The sequence below is a fragment of the Phyllobates terribilis genome, unplaced genomic scaffold (assembly GCF_046119375.1).
Source record: "Phyllobates terribilis strain yellow unplaced genomic scaffold, ASM4611937v1 Scaffold_246__1_contigs__length_2949330, whole genome shotgun sequence".
NCBI lineage: Eukaryota > Metazoa > Chordata > Amphibia > Anura > Dendrobatidae > Phyllobates > Phyllobates terribilis.
In genome coordinates, this window is record NW_027363006.1 from 1,714,391 (window position 1) to 1,739,700 (window position 25,310).

Consider the following 25,310-nt stretch of genomic DNA (forward strand, 5'->3'; position numbering starts at 1 on the left):
AAAAAACACTGTGTGAACATAACCCTAACTGCATTGTGACTGTGTATATACATATATAAGCTGCCCCTCCCCCACCATGTGAGCATTCTCAGCGCGTACTGACCAATGCTGTCCACCAGGTGGCATCAGCAGGAAATTACAGCGATGAGACAAGCACTGCATGACATCCCCGCCCCAATCTGCCCTATACCAGACACGCCCCCTACCAACGCCCCGCCTCCACTGCCATGACAACCGAATTATTTAATGGCAGAAAGAGAGACCTTATATGAGCAGAGAAGTAGCGGCCGGAGCGCGGGGTCCGCACAGGTGAGCGCCCCCATAACACAGTGTATGTACTGCACGTCAGCTCTATGGCAGACTGTCACCTGTGCTGGATCCAGTACGTGTTACACTTATATCTGTACAGAGACACAGAGGACGCAGCGGGGCCCTGTCGCCAGATATATATATGTGCGTGTGTGTGTGTGTATATACAGTATATATGTGTATGTATATGCTGTATTACTGTATATATGTGTGTGTGTGGGGATATACAGTATATATATGTGTATGTATATGCTGTATTACTGTATATATGCGTGTATATATGTACTAGCTATTGAACCCGTTCTACGCCCGGGTGGCGAGCATTTTTATTGGTATATGGTCTCCCATCCTGGTATTTGTGCTGCCCCCATCCTATTGTGGTATGCATGGTCCCTCCACCCCCCAATCCTGGTATACATGGCACACCTCATTCCCCAATCATGGTATGTATGGTCCCCTCACCCCCCAACCCTGGTATGCATGGCACACCTCACCCCCCAATCATGGTATGTATGGTCCCCTCACCCCCCAATCCTAGTATGCATGGCACACCTCATTCCCCAATCCTGGTATGCATGGTCCCCTCACCTCCCAATCCTGGTATACATGGCACCCCTCACCCCCCAATCCTGGTATGCATGGCACCCCTCACCCCCAATCCTGGTATACATGGCACCCCTCATTCCCCAATCCTGGTATGCATGGCACCCCTCATTCCCCAATCCTGGTATGCATGGCACCCCTCATTCCCCAATCCTGGTATACATGGCACCCATCACCCCCCAATCCTGGTATGCATGGTCCCCTCACCCCCCAATCCTGGTATGCATTTTCCCCTCACCCCCCAATCCTGGTATGCATGGTCCCCTCACCCCCCAATCCTGGTATGCATGGTCCCCTCACCCCCCAATCCTGGTATACATGGCACCCCTCATTCTCCAATCCTGGTATGCATGGCACCCCTCACCCCCAATCCTGGTATACATGGCACCCCTCATCCCCCAATCCTGGTATACATGGTCCCCTCACCCCTCAATTCTGGTATACATGGCATCCCTCATTCCCCAATCCTGGTATACATGGCACCCCTCACCCCCTAATTCTGGTATGCATGGTCCCCTCACCCCCCAATCCTGGTATGTTTGGTCCCCTCACCCCCCAATTCTGGTATACATGGCATCCCTCATTCCCCAATCCTGGTATGCATGGTCACCTCACCTCCCAATCCTGGTATACATGGCACCCCTCACCCCCCAATCCTGGTATGCATGGCACCCCTCACCCCCAATCCTGGTATACTTGGCACCCCTCATTCCCCAATCCTGGTATGCATGGCACCCCTCACCCCCAATCCTGGTATGCATGGCACCCCTCATTCCCCAATCCTGGTATGCATGGCACCCCTCATTCCCCAATCCTGGTATGCATGGCACCCCTCATCCCCAATCCTGGTATGCATGGTCCCCCCCCAATTCTGGTATACATGGCACCCCTCAGCCCCAATCCTGGTATGCATGGTCCCCTCACCCCCCAATTCTGGTATACATGGTACCCCTCACCCCCAATCCTGGTATGCATGGTACCCCCTCATCCCTATTCTGGTATCTATGGTACCCCCTCACATCCCCAATCCTGGTATGCATGGTACCCCTCATCCCTATCCTGATATGCATGGCACCCCTCACCCCCAATCCTGTTATGCATGGCACCCCTCACCCCCAATCCTGTTATGCATGGTCCCCTCACCCCCAATCCTGTTATGCATGGTCCCCTTACCCCCCAATCCTGGTATGCATGGCACCCCTCACCCCCCAATCCTGGTATGGATAGTCCCCTCACCCGCCAATCCTGGTATGTATGGTCCTCTCACCCCCCAATCCTGGTATGTATGGCACCCCTCACCCCCCAATCCTAGTATGCATGGCACACCTCATTCCCCAATCCTGGTATGCATGGTCCCCTCACCTCCCAATCCTGGTATACATGGCACCCCTCACCCCCCAATCCTGGTATGCATGGCACCCCTCACCCCCAATCCTGGTATACATGGCACCCCTCATTCCCCAATCCTGGTATGCATGGCACCCCTCATTCCCCAATCCTGGTATGCATGGCACCCCTCATTCCCCAATCCTGGTATACATGGCAGCCATCACCCCCCAATCCTGGTATGCATGGTCCCCTCACCCCCCAATCCTGGTATGCATGGTCCCCTCACCCCCCAATCCTGGTATGCATGGTCCCCTCACCCCCCAATCCTGGTATGCATGGTCCCCTCACCCCCCAATCCTGGTATACATGGCACCCCTCATTCTCCAATCCTGGTATGCATGGCACCCCTCACCCCCAATCCTGGTATACATGGCACCCCTCATCCCCCAATCCTGGTATACATGGTCCCCTCACCCCTCAATTCTGGTATACATGGCATCCCTCATTCCCCAATCCTGGTATACATGGCACCCCTCACCCCCTAATTCTGGTATGCATGGTCCCCTCACCCCTCAATCCTGGTATGTTTGGTCCCCTCACCCCCCAATTCTGGTATACATGGCATCCCTCATTCCCCAATCCTGGTATGCATGGTCACCTCACCTCCCAATCCTGGTATACATGGCACCCCTCACCCCCCAATCCTGGTATGCATGGCACCCCTCACCCCCAATCCTGGTATACTTGGCACCCCTCATTCCCCAATCCTGGTATGCATGGCACCCCTCACCCCCAATCCTGGTATGCATGGCACCCCTCATTCCCCAATCCTGGTATGCATGGCACCCCTCATTCCCCAATCCTAGTATGCATGGCACCCCTCATCCCCAATCCTGGTATGCATGGTCCCCCCCAATTCTGGTATACATGGCACCCCTCAGCCCCAATCCTGGTATGCATGGTCCCCTCACCCCCCAATTCTGGTATACATGGTACCCCTCACCCCCAATCCTGGTATGCATGGTACCCCCTCATCCCTATTCTGGTATCTATGGTACCCCCTCACATCCCCAATCCTGGTATGCATGGTACCCCTCATCCCTATCCTGATATGCATGGCACCCCTCACCCCCAATCCTGTTATGCATGGCACCCCTCACCCCCAATCCTGTTATGCATGGTCCCCTCACCCCCAATCCTGTTATGCATGGTCCCCTTACTCCCCAATCCTGGTATGCATGGCACCCCTCACCCCCCAATCCTGGTATGGATAGTCCCCTCACCCGCCAATCCTGGTATGTATGGTCCTCTCACCCCCCAATCCTGGTATGTATGGCACCCCTCACCCCCCAATCCTGGTATGTATGGCACCCCTCATCCCTATCATGCTACACACAAATACAAGAAAATAAACACTTATACTCACCTTTCTTCCCTGTGCTCCAGCGCTGTTTCCCGTTCTGCTGGAGGCCGGGGGAGGAGTGCGGCGCTGAAGTACGCGTGTGCTCATACCACGCTGTCCGGCTCCATTTTGCTGAAGACACATTGCAAATGTGTCTTCAGTAAAATGGCGCCGGATAGCGCTATGCGCATGTGCCGATTTCAATGCCTCCCTCTTCCCCCGGACTCCGGACCGAACAGAAGCGCCGCGGTAGCGCTCATCCCGGTCAGGTAAGTATGTAAGTATGGCGCCAGAGATCGCGGTATGTGTTCAGTGTATAAGCATACCGTGATCTCCTGCACCATACACTCCTCTTACCTGTAACGGCTCCATGCGTTCTTCAGTCTGGAGCCAGACTGTGCAGGCGTGTCGCACTAGCGCAGACTATAAAGGCTTCAGACAGAGGGACGCTTGTAGCGTTATATTATAGATACTCTATATGTATGTATATATATATATGTATACTGTATATGTGTATATGCATACTGTATGTATATATATATGTATACTGTATATGGGTGTGTATATATGTATACTGTATATGGGTGTGTATATGTATACTGTATATGGGTGTGTATATATGTATACTGTATGTGTGTGTATATATATGTATACTGTATATGTGTGTGTATATCTATACTGTGTATATATGTATACTGTATATGGGTGTGTATATATGTATACTGTATATAGGTGTATATATATGTATACTGTAGATGTGTGTATATGTATACTGTATATGGGTGTATATATGTATACTGTATATAGGTGTATATATATGTATACTGTAGATGTGTGTATATGTATACTGTATATGGGTGTATATATGTATGCTGTATGTGTGTGTATATATATATGTACAGTGCTGGCCAAAAGTATTGGCACCCCTGCAATTCTGTCAGATAATACTCAGTTTCTTCCTGAAAATGATTGCAATCACAAATTCTTTGGTATTATTATCTTCATTTAATTTGCTTGCAAGGAAAAAATACAAAAGAGAATGAAGCAAAAATAAAATCATTGATCATTTCACACAAAACTCCAAAAATGGGCCGGACAAAAGTATTGGCACCCTCAGCCTAATACTTGGTTGCACAACCTTTAGCCAAAATAACTGCGAACAACCGCTTCCGGTAACCATCAATGAGTTTCTTACAATGCTCTGCTGGAATTGTAGACCATTCTTCTTTGGCAAACTTGTAGTGAGCTGGCCGTCTCTGGCTGTTCTGTGATAATTGATATAGAGCCTGTTACAGAAGTGATTACACAGGATGATGTTGCCACCTTGTGGCCAGAGGTTGCACCTGCGCAGGGTGTGATGACAGAGAAAAAGACTGAGCCTCCTGTGTCCCGCCCTAGAGAGTCACGTGACCAAAGTGGGAAGCAGGAAAAAGCGCGCGCAGAGTCTGCTGTGGTCTGTGAAAAGAGCCAGGACGGTGTGCAGGCCCTCGTGTGTGGCGCAGGAGAGACTCTCAACGTGATTTCTTCTATCTGACACCATATCCTCGGAGCCTTCCCCAGCTCCTGCACTGCTGAAGGATTCAGCTGTTACACTCCCTGCTACTGGAGTGTGGACTACATAAGGGGACCCACCAGAGCTTCTATCCGGATCAGAGAGACTGTAAGCGGGACCTCTGGCGAGAGGCCGAAGTATCCCTTCCTTTGTTTCCGCGAATTCTGCTGTTCCTGTTTTTTTTCCGGCTGGGACGCCTTCCTGCAAAGACAGACAGGCCTGCGACGGGGGACACATCCTTCTGGAGTAAAGGACTGGTAACGTGTGAGTAGGGACAGTGAGGGTCAGCTTATCAGTACACGTTATTACTGTGCATATTTACGGTTGTCATTTATTGTTTTTTTTTCTTTGCTGTGTTAAAAATGTATGCGAGTAAAGATACGGTTGTCAAGATAGAGTCTGTGTGTGGGGATCTTGCTGGGCCAGATCATAGATACCAATGCGCGGCCTTGCCCGCGGTCACTTCAAACTGCTCCAGGTCCCTGATATTTGAAGGGAGCCTTCTCCAAACTGCCATTTTGCGATCTCTCCACAGGTGTTCTATGGGATTCAGGTCTGGACTCATTGCTGGCCACCTTAGAAGTCTCCAGTGCTTTCTCTAAAACCATTTTATAGTGCTTTTGGAAGTGTGTTTTGGGTCATTGTCCTGCTGGAAGACCCATGACCTCTGAGGGAAACCCAGCTTTCTCACACTGGGCCCTACATTATGCTGCAAAATTTGTTGGTAGTCTTCAGACTTCATAATGCCATGCACACGGTCAAGCAGTCCAGTGCCAGAGGCAGCAAAGCAACCCCAAAACATCAGGGAACCTCCGCCATGTTTGACTGTAGGGACCGTGTTCTTTTCTTTGAATGTCTCTTTTTTTTTCCTGTACACTCTATGTTGATGCTTTTTCCCAAAAAGCTCTACTTTTGTCTCATCTGGTCAGAGAACATTCTTCCAAAACGTTTTAGGCTTTCTCAGGTAAGTTTTGGCAAACTCCAGCCTGGCTTTTTTATGTCTCGGGGTAAGAAGTGGGGTCTTCCTGGGTATCCTACCATACAGTCCCTTTTCATTCAGACGCCAACGGATAGTATGGGTTGACACTGCTGTACCCTCGGACTGCAGGGCAGCTTGAACTTGTTTGGATGTTAGTCGAGGTTCTTTATCCACCATCCGCACAATCTTGCGCTGAAATCTCTCGTCAATTTTTTTTTCCGTCCACATCTAGGGAGGTTAGCCACAGTGCCATGGGCTTTACACTTCTTGATGACACTGCACACGGAAGACACAGGAACATTCAGGTCTTTGGAGATGGACTTGTAGCCTTGAGATTGCTCATGCTTCCTCACAATTTGGTTTCTCAAGTCCTCAGACAGTTCTTTGGTCTTCTTTCTTTTCTCCATGCTCAATGTGGTACACACAAGGACACAGGACAGAGGTTGAGTCAACTTTAATCCATGTTAACTGGCTGCAAGTGTGATTTAGCTATTGCCAACACCTGTTAGGTGCCACAGGTAAGTTACAGGTGCTGTTAATTACACGAATTAGAGAAGCATCACATGATTTTTCAAACAGTGCCAATACTTTTGTCCACCCCCTTTTTTAGGTTTGGTGTGGAATTATATCCAATCTGGCTTTAGGACAATTCTATTTGTGTTTTTTTCATTGAAGACAAATTAAATGAAGAGAATAATACCAAAGAATTTATGATTGCAATCATTTTCAGGAAGAAATTGAGCATTATCTGACAGAATTGCAGGGGTGCCAATACTTTTGGCCACCACTGTATACTGTATATGGGCGTGTGTATATATATATGTATACTGGTATGTGTGTGTATATGTGTGTATATATGTGTATATATGTATACTGTATATGTGTGTATATATGTATACTGTATATGTGTGTATATATGTATACTGTATATGGGTGTGTATATATATATATATATATACAGTATATGGGTGTGTATATATATATATACTGTATACTGGGTGTGTATATATGTATACTGTATAAGTGTGTATATATATGTATACTGTATATGGGTGTATATATATGTATACTGGTATATGTGTGTATATATGTATACTGTATATGTGTGTATATATATGTATACTGTATATGTGTGTATATATGTATACTGGTATATGTGTGTATATATGTATACTGTATATGGGTGTGTATATATGTATACTGTATATGTGTGTATATATGTATACTGTATATGTGTGTATATGTATACTGTATATGGGTGTGTATATGTATACTGTATATGTGTGTATATATATGTATACTGTATATGGGTGTGTATATATGTATACTGTATATGTGTGTATATATATGTATACTGTATATGGGTGTGTATATATGTATACTGGTATATGTGTGTATATATGTATACTGTATATGGGTGTGTATATATGTATACTGTATATGTGTGTATATATGTATACTGTATATGTGTGTATATATGTATACTGTATATGGGTGTGTATATATATATATATATATACAGTATATGGGTGTGTATATATATATATACTGTATACTGGGTGTGTATATATGTATACTGTATAAGTGTGTATATATATGTATACTGTATATGGGTGTATATATATGTATACTGGTATATGTGTGTATATATGTATACTGTATATGGGTGTATATATGCATACTGTATATGTGTGTATATATGTATACTGTATATGTGTGTATATATATGTATACTGTATATGGGTGTGTATATATGTATACTGGTATATGTGTGTATATATGTATACTGTATATGGGTGTGTATATATGTATACTGTATATGTGTGTATATATGTATACTGTATATGTGTGTATATGTATACTGTATATGGGTGTGTATATGTATACTGTATATGTGTGTATATATATGTATACTGTATATGGGTGTGTATATATGTATACTGTATATGTGTGTATATGTATACTGTATATGGGTGGATATATACAGTACAGACCAAAAGTTTGGACACACCTTCTCATTTAAAGATTTTTCTGTATTTTCATGACTATGAAAATTGTACATTCACACTGAAGGCATCAAAACTATGAATTAACACATGTGGAATTATATACTTAACAAAAAAGTGTGAAACAACTGAAAATATGTCTTATATTCTAGGTTCTTCAGAGTAGCCACCTTTTGCTTTGATGACTGCTTTGCACACTCTTGGCATTCTCTTGATGAGCTTCTAGAGGTAGTCACCGGAAATGGTCTTCACTTCACAGGTGTGCCCTGTCAGGTTTAATATGATAAAGTGCTTTATTCTTTGTCGGGTCCAGGGGTCCTGTAGAATGTGAATCCCTGAGGAACAGCGGATCCTTGGCTTGTGCCAAGACAGAAGAAAAGTTGCTGAACACTTGGTACCCCAAAGTGATCAATCTATTTGCCAATCAAGATGCCCTGCAGTTGATTAATGCGGACAAATTGGATTCCTTTTATAACTGCGTCTCGACTAGCGGGGTGCCTCAAGGGTCTGTCTTGGGCCCTATATTATTTAATATATTTATTAATGATCTAGTGGAAGGGTTGCATAGTAAAATAGCAATATTTGCAGATGATACTAAACTTTGTAACGTAGTTAATACAGATGAGGATAGGGCACAGCTACAGGAAGATTTAGATAAATTGGGGAGTTGGGCCAAAAAATGGCAAATGGGGTTCAATGCCGATAAATGTAAGGTCATGCACATGGGAAAGAAAAACAGCAGTCACCCATACATATTAAATGGGAAACCGTTGGGGAAATCTGACATGGAGAAGGACCTGGGCGTCTTGGTTAACAGCAAATTAAATTGGAGTGCCCAGTGTCAGGCAGCAGCTGCGAAGGCAAATAGAGTCATGGCATGCATCAGAAGAGGAATAGGGGCATATGATGAGAACATTGTTCTTCCTCTGTGTAAAGCGCTGGTAAGGCCGCACTTAGAATATTGTGCACAGTTCTGGGCTCCGGTACTCAGGAAAGACATATTGGAGCTAGAGAGGGTACAAAGGAGGGCGACTAAGGTAATAAAGGGAATGGAGGGACTAAAATACCCAGAGAGGTTGTCCAAATTAGGCCTATTTACGTTGGAAAAGAGAAGGCTTAGTGGAGACCTCATAAAAATGTATAAATACATCAGGGGGCTGTACAGAGATCTCTCCCATGACCTGTTTATACCAAGGATGGTGACAAAGACGAGGGGGCACACTATGCGTCTGGAGGAAAGGAGGTTCCTGCACCAGCATAGAAGGGGATTCTTTACGGTCAGAGCTGTGAGACTCTGGAATTCTCTGGGAGAGGAAGTGGTGATGTCCAACTCACTTAATGAGTTCAAGAGAGGACTGGACGCCTTTCTTGAGAACAATAAAATTACATCTTATGCTTAGTGATAGTTAATTAATCCAGGGATTTAATCTGACTGCCAGATTGGAGTCGGGAAGTGAATTTTTCCTCAATGATGTAAATTGGCCTATACCGCATGGTTTTTTTTTGCCTTCCCCTGGATCAACGCTGCGGAATAGCTGCAGTGCACAAGAAATAGGCTGAACTGGATGGACGCTTGTCTTTTTTCGGCCTTTTAAACTATGTAACTATGTAACACTTATGTCCAAGCAGGTAAAGGCGGCTGCAAGATCCGTGATATATAAGGATTCATGTTCATTATTGTATCTCTGGATCAGACATAGACTCAGAGTGATACAACTAAATAGACCCTATAGGGGTAAAGTTGGCATATCCGGGGGGAAATATATCCCAGATTTGCCAAACTGAGCCAACTCATGAAACACATGGGTACATAGGAGAAGAAAGAGTTAATTGGCGTAAAAAATATAAATTTTTATTCCATCAAGTTAAAAAACGTACATAGTAAAAAGAGAAATGACATAATACGGATAGTATAAAGACACTAATTAGATTACCAATGTAGCAAGATATGTTACAAAGTATACATATATGGTCACGCATATGGTCACAGTGGGACATGAGCAATATAGATAATATAGCATAAGGTTAGTATATCAAGACAATCCAAGGAGTGTAATAATATATCAAAAAGTAATCCATAAGTATTCCATAGTCATTGGATTTACACTTGCCATATGCATCAGGTATCCATCTAAATAATGCTCCTGCCCACAAATAATCAGATACATGTCATATAAAACATTTTTTAAGGTAGTCTCTTACCACAAAGAGTGCCAAAAAGGAGGGTAAAGTGCATAAAGGAACGCACAGTGGCAGAGTGGTATTCCCATCTCATATATTTATGGCACTTCCACAGTCTGAGGACGCACATTCGGCTGAAGTATATTGCTGCGCAGGGACATGCCGGGTCCCTGAGCTGCAATGCATGCCGCCAGCCAATCAAAGGCCAGTAGCTGATGTCGGCGTGCCAGTCACGAGCGACGCATGGAAGTGACGTCATGCGCTGCCTCTACCGGCACACTGAAATCAGCTACAGAAGAAGACGCCGCATGTCGTGGGAGCGCAGGAAGGTAAGAAGAATCATTTATTTTTGTTTATTTAATGTATTAGAAAAGAACGACAGAACATTATACCAGGAAAGGGCCAAGGATGGGGAGCATTAGACAAGGAAGGGGCTCAGGGTGGGGAGAATTAGACAAGGAAGGGGCCCAGGATGGGGAGCATTATATAAAGAAGGGGCCCAGGATGGGGAACATTATACAAGGAAAGGGCCCAGGATAGGGAGCATTATACCAGAATGGGGGTCATTATACCATGACATGGGCCAGGATGAAGGACATTACACCAGGAAGGGCACAAGGATGGAGGTCATTATACCAGAATGGGGCCTAGGATGGGGGACAGGATACCAGGATGGAGGACATTGTTATAGGATGGGGGACATTGTACCAGGATTGGGGACATTGTTACAGGAAGGGGCCAGGATGGGGGACATTATTACAGTAAGAGGCCCAGGACCAAGGACATTATACCAGGAAGGAGCCCAGGATTGGGACGTTATTGCTGAAAGGGGCTCAGGATGGGGGGTATTATACACAGAAGGTGGATATTATAACAGGAAGAGGCCCAGGATCGGGGATATTATAACAGGAAGGGGCGCAGGATGGGGAACATTATACCAGGAAGGGGCCTAGAATGAGAGACATTATTATAGGATGGGGCTACAATGGGAAACATCCAAGGCAGGGACGAACACGCGCATCATTATCGGATCTAGAATGCTACAAGGGCCCATACATCTGACCAACATGCTGGTGGGGGCCCAGGTCCAAATTTTGCACATCTGCAGGAACATGGCATATGGCTTAACAGTATGTCATATGTTGGGAAGGGGTTAAGCTACAGCACATTACATAGCCTCTTGCAGCTATATCAATGGAAAAATTAAAAAATGTATGGCTTTTTGAAGAAGGGAAGGAAAAAATGCAAAACAAAAAATTATCCGGTCCTGAAGGGATTAAGGAGTTCCCACCCACAGTAAATGTTGTCACTCAGCTTAAAATCTTCACTTGCTTATTAGCAGAAGCTAAGGTTTCATTAGGATCTCCGAGGCTAAAGTTACATGCGGCTCCAGCTTACATGTAAAGGGGATGGTATCAAGGAGTCTCGCCAAACTTTCCCTACAAATGTCCAACAATTCAGAATTCATATCCATTGATAATTTATCTTCTAAAATGATAGCATTTTTTTTCTATCCTTTTCATTTTATGTGTAATTAACTTTTTGCTCTCCTCCTTTAAGCAATGGGAGGAACGACTGATAAGGATCCAGGAAACCATTGATGAATGGCTGAAGGTGCCGACCCAGTGGCTTTAATCTTCTCTTCTGAGGACATCATGCAGCAAATGCCTGAAGAAGGACGCTTATTCCAGACTGTGGACAGAAACTGGAGAGAGATCATGAAACATTGCGTTAAAGACCCGAAGGTAAATGGATGCTTCATGGTGGACTGATACAAGAAAGCACGGTCATCTTGCATCCAGGATTGATGTTTTCCAAGAGTCCGTGTCCTGATGCTTCCATCACAAGGATCCCGGGTTATGGGGCTCCGCACTGCCTGGACTCCAGCCTCCCGCATCTTCTATTTTCTATCCAAATAGGTTCTAATTTTTCTTTTAATATAAACTATTGGCACAATAGTCAATGAATGTGACCTTTTTTCAGTCTCTATAACTATATAATGGAATCTTACTTATGGGCTATCTACTTTGTTTTAGGTTTTAAGCGCCACTTCTCTGACCGGACTTCTGGAGAAACTTCAGGACAGCAATGTGCTTCTGGATAAAATCATGAAAGGGCTGAATGCCTATCTGGAGAAGAAGAGGCTTTTTTCCCACGGTATAGTCCTTTCACTTGTTGCAATGATTGTATATATTCCTTAAATATTTTTTTTTCTTATTTAAACGCATTGAAATCATTTTTGTAATTGGATTTCATTAATAATTTTGCACTGTTTGCCTTCTATTGGCTCTGTGTTGCGCTGGCTATTGGACTTATTTTTAATCTGTCTTTTTTCAGCTCCTCTTAGCCGATTTATGACCACAGATCACATCAAAGCTGAATGTGCAGGAAACAAAAAGCCTAACGGTGCAACATTTTTAATGAAACTGAATTGTCGCAAATACTCGCAATTAAATGGGTATTCCCATCTCCAAGATCCTATCCCAATATGTAGTAGGCGTAGTAATAATAATAATATTAGCAAATACCTCCAATTAGAAGTGTAGTATAGTTCTTCTGATTCACTATGTCGCTTTCCCCATGTGCAAGGCATTGCAGTAGCTTCGGTATCCATGGTTACGACCACTCATATAGTGACAGTTATTTGCTAGTGGTCGTAACCTAAGCTACTGCAATGCCCTGCACATGGGGTAAGCGACAAAACAAATCAGAAGAACTATACTAAACTTCTAATTGGAGGTATTTGCTAATATTATTATTATTACGCATACTACATATTGGGGTAGAATCCTGGAGATGGGAATACACATTTCAGTTAAATAAAAAAAAGTTCCCAAAGCTGGATAGCCCCTTTAAGCTAACCATACGCATGACATATGAGATACCCGTGGTCTGAATGGTTATTTGGCTATTTCTCCTGACTCCCACCTATTCTGCTGAACAGTCATGTGGTTTTAATGGGGAGAGAGGAGAAAGTCGGTACTGGACACCTCCGGCAGCGGGTTATCTCCCCTGAGAACCAAAAGACCGGGTATTGAAATCCCATCTGCCCGATCCTTCTGGCCCTGACATCCTCTATCGGGGGAGAGTCAGGAGACCCCCATACACATCAGTGGGTAGGCCGGTCCTGCTGCAATCGTCAGGTTTAAACTATTTTAATCCAATGTGTATGGGGACTGAATCTTTACTTTAAAGCTTTGCTTTTCTATTTTCTCACATAGACACTAATACAAATGGCGCCTGACCCAATACTTTAATGACATCTTTATCATATTGTGCATTTTCGCTTTAGCTTTTTCTTCCTGTCCAACGACGAAATGCTAGAAATTCTCTCTGAGACTAAAGATCCTCTGCGGGTCCAACCACATCTAAAGAAGGGCTTTGAAGGCATAGCAAAGCTGGAGCTCCTTCCTAACCTGGACATCAAAGCCATGTACAGCACCGAGGGGGAACGCGTAGAGCTCATCCAGACCATCTCCACCTCCGAGGCTCGGGGGGCCGTGGAGAAGTGGCTCATCCAAGGGGAAGATGTCATGTTAAGGAGCGTGCATGATGTTATTGCTCGGTCACGAATGGTACGGATCTACCTACAGACCAAAAGCATTAATTGGAACTAATCTAGTCTATATATATAATCGTCTTATCCCGTCTGTCTGTCTGTCTGTGTGTCTGTCTGTCCAGGAAATCCCGCGTCGCTCATTGGTCCGGCAGCGGCCAATCAGCGCCGGGGGATTTCTAAAAAAAGATGGCGGCCGTTAGCGGCTCATCTGCGGGACGGAGCTGAGCGGCCATGCAGCCGGGAGATGACCGGCGCAAGGCGCTCATCTCCCGGCCGGCAACAGCAGAAGGAACCCGACCGACGGACCCATCTGCGGGATGGAGATGCAGCCGGAAGATGAGCGCCGCGAGGCGCTCATCTCCCGGCCGGTAGCAGCGGAAGGACCGCCGGCATCGCTGACCTCCATGCGGAAGGGAGGACCGGGGAGCGGCGCCGCGGGTCGGGATACTTCTGCTGTGAGCGCCCGCTATGTCCCGGGTTCTCGCAGCGGAAGTAGCCGCACAGGCAGCGCCGCTCCCCGGTCCTCACCAAGACGATTCGATGATTGATCGCGGTCTTCGGACCCGACCAATCACTGATCTTAGCGCAAAACTTAAACACCGCTGTGCTGATTGGTCGCCGACGCTGCCCGCGACCAATCACCGATCTTGGCTCCACATTTAAACACCGCTGTGGTGATTGGTCGCGGCCGATATTTAAATTTGGCGCCAAAATCGGTGATTGGTCGCGGCCGATATTTCAATTTGGCGCCCAAATCGGTGATTGGTCGCGGTCAGCGTCCGTGACCAATCAGCACAATAGTGTTTAACTTTGGCGCCAAGATCAGTCATTGGTCGCGGGCCAAGACAGCGACCAATCACCGATTTGTGCGGCACTTTTAAATAGCGTCCGTGACCAATTGGATGTCAGCGCCACTCCCCGGTCCTCCCTTCACACCCTAGCCGCATGGATGTCAGCGCCGCTCCCCGGTCCTCCCTTCACAGCCTAGCCGCATGGATGTCAGCGGCGCTGCCTGTGCGGATACTTCCGCTCCGAGAACCCGGGACATGAGCGGGCGCTCGCAGCAGAAGTATCTGGACTCGCAGCGCCGCTCCCCGGTCCTCCCTTCACACCCTAGCCGCTGATGTCCCCACTGTATCCGCATGGTCTTACAAAGGTCCGGACATTTGTGTTAAAAATCGCTGATTGGTCGCTGGCGCTGCCCGCGACCAATCACCGATTTGGGCGCCAAATTTAAATATCAGCCGCGACCAATCAGCACAGCGGTGTTTAAATGTGGAGCCAAGATCGGTGATTGGTCGCGGCCGATATTTAAATTTGGCGCCCAAATCGGTGATTGGTCGCGGGCAGCGCCAGCGACCAATCAGCGATTTTTAACACAAATGTCCGGACCTTTGTAACACCATGCGGATACTGTGGGGACATCAGCGGCTAGGGTGTGAAGGGAGGACCGGGGAGCGGCGCTGCGGGTCGGGATACTTCTGCTCCGAGCGCCCGCTCATGTCCCGGGTTCTCGGAGCGGAAGTATCCGCACAGGCAGCGACGCTGACATCCATGCGGCTAGGGTGTGAAGGGAGGAACGGGGAGCGGCGCTGACATCCAATTGGTCGCGGACGCTATTTAAAAGTGCCGCACAAATCGGTGATTGGTCGCGGTCTTGGCCCACAACCAATCACGGATCTTGCCGCAAAAGTTAAACACTACAGTGCTGATTGGTCGCGGACGCTGACAGCGACCAATCACCGATTTGGGCGCCACATTCAAATATCGGCCGCGACCAATCACCGATCTTGGCTCCACATTTAAACACCGCTGTGCGGATTGGTCGCGGACGCTATTTAAATGTGGCACCAAAATCGGTGATTGGTCGCGCCCAGCGTCGGCGACCAATCAGCACAGCGGTGTTTAAATGTGGAGCCAAGATCGGTGATTGGTCGCGGCCGATATTTGAATGTGGCGCCCAAATCGGTGATTGGTCGCTGTCAGCGTCCGCGACCAATTAGCACCGTAGTGTTTAACTTTGGCCGCAAGATCAGTGATTGGTTGCGGGCCAAGTCGGCGACCAATCACCGATTTGTGCGGCACATTTAAATAGCGGCCGTGACCAATTGGATGTCAGCGCCGCTCCCCGGTGCTCCCTTCACGCCCTAGCCGCATGGATGTCAGCGCCGCTGCCTGTGCGGATACTTCCGCTCCGAGAACCCGGAACATGAGCGGGCGCTCGCAGCAGAAGTATCCCGACCCGCAGCGCCGCTCCCCGGTCCTCCCTTCACACCCTAGCCGCTGATGTCCCCACAGTATCCGCATGGTGTTACAAAGGTCCGGACATTTGTGTTAAAAATCGCTGATTGGTCGCTGACGCTGCCGCCGACCAATCACCGATTTAGGCGCCAAATTTAAATATCGGCCGCGACCAATCACCGATCTTGGCTCAACATTTAAACACCGCTGTACTGATTGGTCGCGGACGCTATTTAAATGTGCCGCCAAAATTGGTGATTGGTCGCGCACAGCGTCGGCGACCAATCAGCACAGCGGTGTTTGAATTTGCCGCCAAGATCGGTGATTGGTCGCGGCCAGCGCCAGCGACCAATCAGCGATTTTTAACACAGATGTCCTGACCTTTGTAACACCATGCAGATACTGTGGGGACATCAGTGGCTAGGGTGTGAAGGGAGGACCGGGGAGCGGCGCTGCGAGTCCGGATACTTCTGCTGCGAGCGCCCGCTCATGTCCCGGGTTCTTGCAGCGGAACTATCCGCACAGGCAGCGGCGCTGACATCCATGCGGCTAGGGTGTGAAAGGAGGACCGGGGAGCGGTGCTGACATCCAATTGGTCGCGGCCGCTATTTAAATTTAAATGTGGCGCCAAAATCGGTGATTGGTCGCGCCCAGCGTCGGCGACCAATCAGCACAGCGGTGTTTAAATGTGGAGCCAAGATCGGTGATTGGTCGCGGCCGATATTTAAAATTGGCGCCCAAATCGGTGATTGGTCGCGGGCAGCGCCAGCGACCAATCAGCGATTTTGAACACAAATGTCCGGACCTTTGTAACACCCTGCGGATACTGTGGGGACATCAGCGGCTAGGGTGTGAAGGGAGGACCGGGGAGCGGCGCTGCGGGTCGGGATACTTCTGCTCCGAGCGCCCGCTCATGTCCCGGGTTCTCGCAGCGGAAGTAGCCGCACAGGCAGGGGCGCTCCCTTGTCCTCTCTAATACGATTCCACTCCCCGCTCCTCACCAATACGATTCGCTGATTGGTCGCGCTCTCCACACCCGACCAATCAGTGATCTTGGCGCTAAAGTTAAACACCGCTCTGCTGATTGGTCGCGTCCGCTGCCCGCAACCAATCACCGATTTGGGCGCCACATTTAAATAGCGGCCGCGACCATTCACCGATCTTGCCGCCACATTTAAACACTGCTGTGCTGATTGGACGCGGACGCCGGACGCGTCCAATCAACGAGATTGGCGCCAAATTTAAGCAACGCTCTGCTGATTGATCGCGGTCGCTGGCCGAGATCAATCAGCAGTATTGGCGCAAAATTTAAACAACGCTCTGCTGATTGGTCGCGGATGTCGGCCGTGACCAGTCAGCAGTATTGGCGCCAAATTTAAACCTCACTCTGCTGATTGGTCGCAACCACCGGCCGCGACCAATCTGCGTTTTTGGTGCCAAATTTAAACAACGCTCTGCTGATTGGTCACAGTCGCCGGCCGAGACCAATCAGCAGCATTGGGGCCAAATGTAAACCCCGCTGTGCTGATTGGTCGCGGTCGCCGGCAAAGACCCATCAGCATTATTGGTGCCAAATTTAAACCCTGCTCTGCTGATTGGTCGCAGCCACCAGCCGCGACTAATCAGCGATTTTGGTGCCAAATTTAAACACCGCACTGCTGATTGGTCGCGGCCGCCAGCCGCGACCAATCAGCGAGATTGGCGCCAAATTTAAACGCCGCTCTGCTGATTGGTCGCGGCCGCCATCCGCGACCAATCAGCGAGATTGGCGCCAAATTTAAACAACGCTCTTATGATTGTTCGCTGTCGCCGGCCTCGACCAATCAGCGATTTTGGCGCCAAATTTAAAGAATGCTCTGCTGTTTGGTCGCGGCCGGCGACCAATCTGTGATTTTGGCGCCGAATTTAAACCCCGCTCTGCATCGCTCTGCTGATTGGTCGCGGTCGGCGGCCATGACCAGTCAGCAGTATTGGCGCCAAATTTAAACACCGCTCGGCTGATTGGTCGCGACTAATCAGCGATTTTGGTGCCAAATTTAAACACGCTCTCCAGTCCTCACTAACACGGTTCGCTGATTGGTCGCGGCCGCCGCCCGCGACCAATCATCGATATTGCCGCCAAATTTAAACACCGCTTTGCTGATTGGTCGCGGTTGCCGAACGCGACCAATCAGCGATTTTGGCGCCAAATTTAAACACAGCTCTGCTGATTGCACCCGGTCGGCCGCATACCTATTCTAGAATACCCGATGCATTAGAATCGGGCCACCATCTAGTTCTTTTATATTTGTATAAGATTATTTGGCGGCAGTGAATGATTTGTGGATGATGTATCTCTTGCAATAGAGCCAGGTAGCAGATCTTCTACCTGCAATCGGTAGAAATGAATTTGCTAGATAATACTAGTAAGGTTGTCCCTCTCTTAAATGCTTCTGTCAACGTAATTTAACTTTCTTTTTTAAAAGGCATACCCTGCGACTGCAAGAAAAGACTGGGTGAGGGAATGGCCGGGACAGGTCGTGCTCTGTGTGTCTCATGTTCTGGACAAGTGAAGTGCATGAAGCTATCGACAGTGGCCCGGAGGTACGGCATAAGCTCCTTTACTGATCAAGGTTGCTTCACTATAAACAGTCATGGCCGGAAGTGTTGGCACCCTTGAAGTTGTTCCAGAAAATGAAGTATTTTTCCATAAAAAATTGCATGTGTATTTTCTGTTATACACATGTTTATTTCCTTTGTATGTATTGGAACAACACAAAAAAAGGCAAATTGGATATAATTTCACACAAAACCCCATAAATGGGTCGGACAAAATTGTTGGCATCTTTCCAAAATTGTGGGTAAACAATTTTGTTTCAAGCATGTGATGCTCGTTCAAAGTCACCTGTGGCAAGTAAAAGGTGCGGGCAATATGAAAATCACACCTGAAACCTGATACAAAGTTGACTCAGTCTTTGCGTTGTTACGTGCCACACTAAGCAGGGAGAACAGAAAGAGGAGAAGAGAACTGTCTGAGGACTTGAGAACCAAAATTGTTGACTAATATCTTCTTTTTGTGTTGTTCCAATATACACAAATGAAATAAACATGTGAACAACAAAACGTGTAATTGTAATAATTTTCTGGGAGAAATACATATATATACATTCATAGACAGACTTCATGAGTTCTCCTGCTAATAGACTGTCATACCCAGAGACGCAGCTTATAGGAGTTTCCAGGGGGGGATATACCATTGGTGCAACAGAGGTAAGGGGACCCACATTCACATCCAAAGATGCAAGCAGCTTATTTCACAGTACGTTATTAGACTGCAAAGAGCCCATGTAGTGTTCTTGCCCAGGGGTCTTCTCCTGGGGGTTGCAGTTGTACAGCGGCTCAATATCTTGAAGGTACCCAAAAGGCTCCATAGTATTGTTGGGATTTTGCATTGATTCATGCATCTTGTCTAGAGATGCGCAACTAAATTTGCAGGACCTTGGTCTAAGAGAGCAGGTTAGTAGTCTGTGGCTGTTGGATGGGAGCCTTGCTAACCGCCTCTTACATGCCGGCATCCCTGGCTCCTCTTTTGATTAGCCGGCCAGGCGTGATGTCATTTGTGCCTCACACCACAACTATGACATCGACATCAAAAGAGGAGCCGGAGATGCCGGTTCACGGGGCTCCGGTCCTGCGGCCGTGGAATACTGACCGGACTGTTGGACCAGAGTCCTGCAAATCCATTCGCTCATCTCTACTCTCGTCATATCTACCAATAAGGGAAGACATTGTATGGGATTTCCCATAATACCAGCATAAAATTAATCCATCTGCATTGAGTTTTCCATGCTGTTTGTAGCAGGGTTTTATAGAGGTACATCTGGGTATTTGGAGCAATTTGCGAGGAGGCAAATTGTCCCAGCAGACTCGCAGCACATTGGGGGCTCTCGTCACCATAGAGGGGCACGCTCGTGACGTGGTCACAGAAATGATCGAAACAGGTTTGTGCAAACATCATGGCTGGCAGCAAACTTTCCAATACCATGTTCTATTTATTATACACTACATGGAGAAAGGTATTGTGCCCCCTCCACATTACACCTACAGGGGCTTTTATGGCCTCCTATTCTAATCCATATCCAGGATGTTAATATGGAGTCCGTCCCTCTACAGATATCACAGCTCAATATGCCGAGCACCTTCATACATTTCACCATATTCCTATGTTCTTTCCATATCTATGTTATGTTCCCCCCTCTTTTCTTTGAGTTTTCATAGGACACAATTGATCTTGTCACAGTAAAGCAATCTTGGGGTGTACTTACAATGACGTCTATGGGGCAGTAGTCATTTCTGCATATTGAGATGGTGGTCACTATATAGGAATGTTTTGGCATCTGTAGGTGTCGGCATCCCCTGTATATGACTCATTGCCACAATTGATCTTCTTTATAGTCAGTGGTTTGGATGGCCTAGGTGCGGTTTGTAATATTTTCTATCAATGGTGTGTGTGCCCTCCTCTGTGCAGTGTCGTTCTATAACCATGGATGGACTAATAAAGGGGTTTTATGTCAATTCCTTTAATGACCTTTTGTTCGGTTTCTTTGTAGGTATTATGTCATTCTCCGAGTGGTCAGCCATTCTAAGCCTGAGCAGACATATGGCAATGTAATTGATGTGTGCCTGACATTGTTCTTCCCTATGTGGCGGTGACATATTTATGCTGCCATTCTCCAGTATTTGTTCTAATTAATCATCCTAAAGGTGTTTAGTGGGGTTGAGGTTGAGAACGTGTGGGAAACAGTTCTGCTCTTCTATTCCCTTAGGGTTGGAAGCTACAATTGTTTAAAATGTCTTGTGCTGAAGCATTAAGATATCTTTTCACTGGAACTAAGGGGCCTAGACCACCCCCTAAAAACAAGGCCATACCTCCACCACCAAACTGCCCAGCGGGCACAATGCAGTTAATAGGGTAACGTTCTCCTGGCATTCACCAAATCCAGACTCGTCCATCAGATGCCAGATAGAGAAGTGTGATCCGTCACTGCACAGAACAGGTCTCCTCCAGAGTCCTGTGGTGGCGGCTTCACACCACTCCATCCGACGCTCGGCATCGTGCTTGGTGATGTAAGGCTGCATGCAGCTGCTCGGCCATAAAGCTCCAGGCGGGGGCGCAGTGTTTGCGGTGATGTTGTTACCAAAGTAGATCTGGACTCTGCAGTTATGGAGTCAGGAGAGTGTTCTGCCCTCTGCTCCTCAGCACTCAGTGACCCCGCTCTGTAATGTTCCGGGGTCTCCTGAGGTGCTGCAGTTCCTTCCACTCCTTAATAATATCACTCACATGTGATGGGGGAAGATTTAGGAGGGAAGAAATGTAATATCCAGACTTGTTACCCCGGTGGCTCCTATTACAGGACCGCGCTGGTATCAGAGAGCTCTGCACCACCAGCCGTTCTGTCATATGTTAGTAACAGCACACAGCATGGGAGGGCGGATGTTATACACCGGGGGGCGTGGGGATTGATGTTATACACTGGTGGGGGGCGAGAGTCTTAATGTTATACAAGGCCGAGGGGCCAGATGTTATACCCTAGGGGTACGAGGGGCTAGATGTTATACTGTCCGAGGGCTGGATGTTATACACTGAGGAGCAAGGGGACGGATATTATATACCGGGGTGAGGGGACGGATATTATACACCGGGGGGCGTGGGGACGGATATTATACACCAGGGGCGAGGGGACGGATATTATACACCAGGTGCGAGGGGACGGATATTATACACCAGGGGTGAGGGGACAGATATTATACACCAGGTGCGAGGGGACGGATATTATTCACCAGGGGCGAGGGGACGGATATTATACACCAGGGGCGAGGGGACGGATATTATTCACCAGGGGCGAGGGGACGGATATTATACACCAGGGGCGAGGGGACGGATATTATACACCAGGGGCGAGGGGACGGATATTATACACCAGGTGCGAGGGGACGGATATTATACACCAGGGGTGAGGGGACGGATATTATACACCAGGGGTGAGGGGACGGATATTATACACCAGGGGCGAGGGGACGGATATTATACACCAGGTGCGAGGGGACGGATATTATACACCAGGGGTGAGGGGACGGATATTATACACCAGGGGCGAGGGGACGGATATTATACACCAGGTGCGAGGGGACGGATATTATACACCAGGGGTGAGGGGACAGATATTATACACCAGGGGCGAGGGGACGGATATTATACACCAGGTGCGAGGGGACGGATATTATACACCAGGTGCGAGGGGACGGATATTATACACCAGGGGTGAGGGGACAGATATTATACACCAGGGGTGAGGGGACAGATATTATACACCAGGTGCGAGGGGACGGATATTATACACCAGGGGTGAGGGGACGGATATTATACACCAGGGGCGAGGGGACGGATATTATACACCAGGTGCGAGGGGACGGATATTATTCACCAGGGGCGAGGGGACGGATATTATACACCAGGGGCGAGGGGACGGATATTATACACCAGGGGCGGGGGGACGGATATTATACACCGGGGCGAGGGGACGGATATTATACACCGGGGGGGCGAGAGGCCAGATGTTATACACAAGGGGGAGGGAGCGAGGGGACAGATGTTATACACCGGGGCTGGGGGCCGGATATTATGCAAAGAAGGGCTTGGGGTTGGATGTTATACAGTGGGGTTGAGGGGATGGATTTTATACACTGGCGGGGGGGGGCGAGGGGACGGATATTATACACCGGGGGGGCGAGAGGCCGGATGTTATATACCAGGGGGAGGGAGCGAGGGGACAGATGTTATACACCGGGGCTGGGGGCCGGATGTTATACCCTGGGGGCCAGATGTTATGCAATGGAGCGCTTGGGGTTGGATGTTATACAGTGGGGTTGAGGGGATGGATTTTATACACTGGCGGGGGGCGAGGGGAGAGATGTTATACTAAACTAGGGGCGAGGGGTGGATGTTATACACCGGGGGAGGCGAGAGGCCGGATTTTATAAACTGGGGGCTGAGAGTCCGGATATTATACACCGTGGGCAATGGGACTAAATGAAAAAAGCAGAATTTGGTGACTAGGAGTTTTGTCCTATAATGTATGTGCATTTGCCTTCCCTTTAGAAACTCTCCCTTGTGATTCTGCAGTGTCTTAGAGGTTGACTATCTTTTCCTACATTCCTCAGGAGTTTCTCATGAACAGACTTCCGGTGGCTTGCCCAACTCCGCTATTACTGGGAGAATGAGAATGCGAGAGTGCGAATCATCAACTGCAATGTGAAGTCCGCCTATGAGTACCTGGGCAGCTCCCCACGCCTGGTCATCACTCCGCTCACTGACCGATGCTAGCGGACTCTGCTATGATGTGATGGGTTATGCTCAGAAATGTTTTTGACTTTTGTATGATGCATGAAACTTATTAGCAATTATTATTGATATTTCATACCAGTTCTTTCATGTTTCATTGGTAGATCGGTGCTTTTTATCTAAATCTTGGTGGAGCTCCAGAAGGTCCGGCCGGCACAGGAAAAACTGAGACCACCAAAGATTTGGCCAAGGCGCTGGCCGTGCAGTGTGTGGTCTTTAACTGCTCTGATGGTTTGGACTACATAGCAATGTCAAAGGTACATACAATGTTAAGCTGCTCCATTGCAGATAATAAACTGACTCCATCCGATGTTCTGCTGACATCTTTTGATTATATAGTACAGACCAAAAGTTTGGACACACATTCTCATTTAAAGATTTTTCTGTATTTTCATGACTATGAAAATTGTACATTCACACTGAAAGCATCAAAACTATGAATTAACACATGTGGAATTATATACTTAACAAAAAAGTGTGAAACAACTGAAAATATGTCTTATAGTCTAGGTTCTTCAAAGTAGCCAAGAGGTAGTCACCGGAAATGGTTTTCACTTCACAGATGTGCCCTGTCAGGTTTAATAAGTGGGATTTCTTGCCTTATAAATGGGGTTGGGACCATCAGTTGTGTTGTGCAGAAGTCAGGTGAATACACAGCTGATAGTCCTACTGAATAGACTGTTAGAATTTGTATTATGGCAAGAAAAAAGCAGCTAAGTAAAGAAAAACGAGTGGCCATCATTACTTTAAGAAATGAAGGTCAGTCAGTCCGAAAAATTGGGAAAACTTTGAAAGTGTCCCCAAGTACAGTTGCAAAAACCATGAAGCGCTACAAAGTAACTGGGTCACATGAGGACCGCCCCAGTAAAGGAAGACCAAGAGTCACCTCTGCTTCTGAGGATAAGTTTATCCGAGTCACCAGCCTCAGAAATCGCAGGTTAACAGCAGCTCAGATTAGAGACCAGGTCAATGCCACACAGAGTTCTAGCAGCAGACACATCTCTACAACAACAGTTAAGAGGAGACTTTGTGCAGCAGGCCTTCATGGTAAAATAGCTGCTAGGAAACCACTGCTAAGAACAGGCAACAAGAAGAAGAGACTTGTTTGGGCTAAAGAACACAAGGAATGGACATTAGACCAGTGGAAATCTGTGCTTTGGTCTGATGAGTCCAAATTTTAGATCTTTGGTTCCAACCACCGTGTCTTTGTGCGACGCAGAAAAGGTGAACGGATGGACTCTACATGCCTGGTTCCCACCGTGAAGCATGGAGGAGGAGGTGTGATGGTGTGGGGGTGCTTTGCTGCTGACACTGTTGTGGATTTATTCAAAATGGAAGGCATACTGAACTAGCATGGCTACCACAGCATCTTGCAGTGGCATGCTATTCCATCTGGTTTGCGTTTAGTTGGACCATCATTTATTTTTCAACAGGACAATGACCCCAAACACACCTCCAGGCTTTGTAAGGGCTATTTGACCAAGAAAGAGAGTGATGGGGTGCTACACCAGTTGACCTGGCCTCCACAGTCACCAGATCTGAACTCAATCGAGATGGTTTGGCGTGAGCTGGACCACAGAGTGAAGGCAAAAGGGCCAACAAGTGCTAAGCATCTCTGGGAACTCCTTCAAGATTGTTGGAAGACCATTTCCGGTGACTACCTCTTGAAGCTCATCAAGAGAATGCCAAGAGTGTGCAAAGCAGTCATCAAACCAAAAGGTGGCTACTCTGAAGAACCTAGAATATAAGACATATTTTCAGTTGTTTC

General features: G+C 47.4%; 1 protein-coding gene across 2 annotated transcripts; it reads left to right on the forward strand.

The window, feature by feature from the left end:
* Window positions 1-213: 213 nt before the first annotated feature.
* On the forward strand, window positions 214-23,947 carry LOC141217708 (dynein axonemal heavy chain 12-like). Of its 2 annotated transcripts, XM_073665844.1 has the most exons (7): window positions 214-309; window positions 8,333-8,439; window positions 11,922-12,106; window positions 12,398-12,518; window positions 13,654-13,936; window positions 18,627-18,744; window positions 23,362-23,947. In XM_073665844.1, exons 3-5 carry the CDS (start codon window positions 11,966-11,968, stop codon window positions 13,683-13,685), a joined length of 294 nt encoding a protein of 97 aa, XP_073521945.1. In that variant the 5' UTR covers window positions 214-309; window positions 8,333-8,439; window positions 11,922-11,965; the 3' UTR covers window positions 13,686-13,936; window positions 18,627-18,744; window positions 23,362-23,947. The 2 variants fall into 2 exon arrangements, with proteins under 2 accessions (XP_073521945.1, XP_073521946.1); XM_073665845.1 differs by lacking the exon at window positions 8,333-8,439 and having other exon boundaries at window positions 218-309.
* Window positions 23,948-25,310: the final 1,363 nt, after the last annotated feature.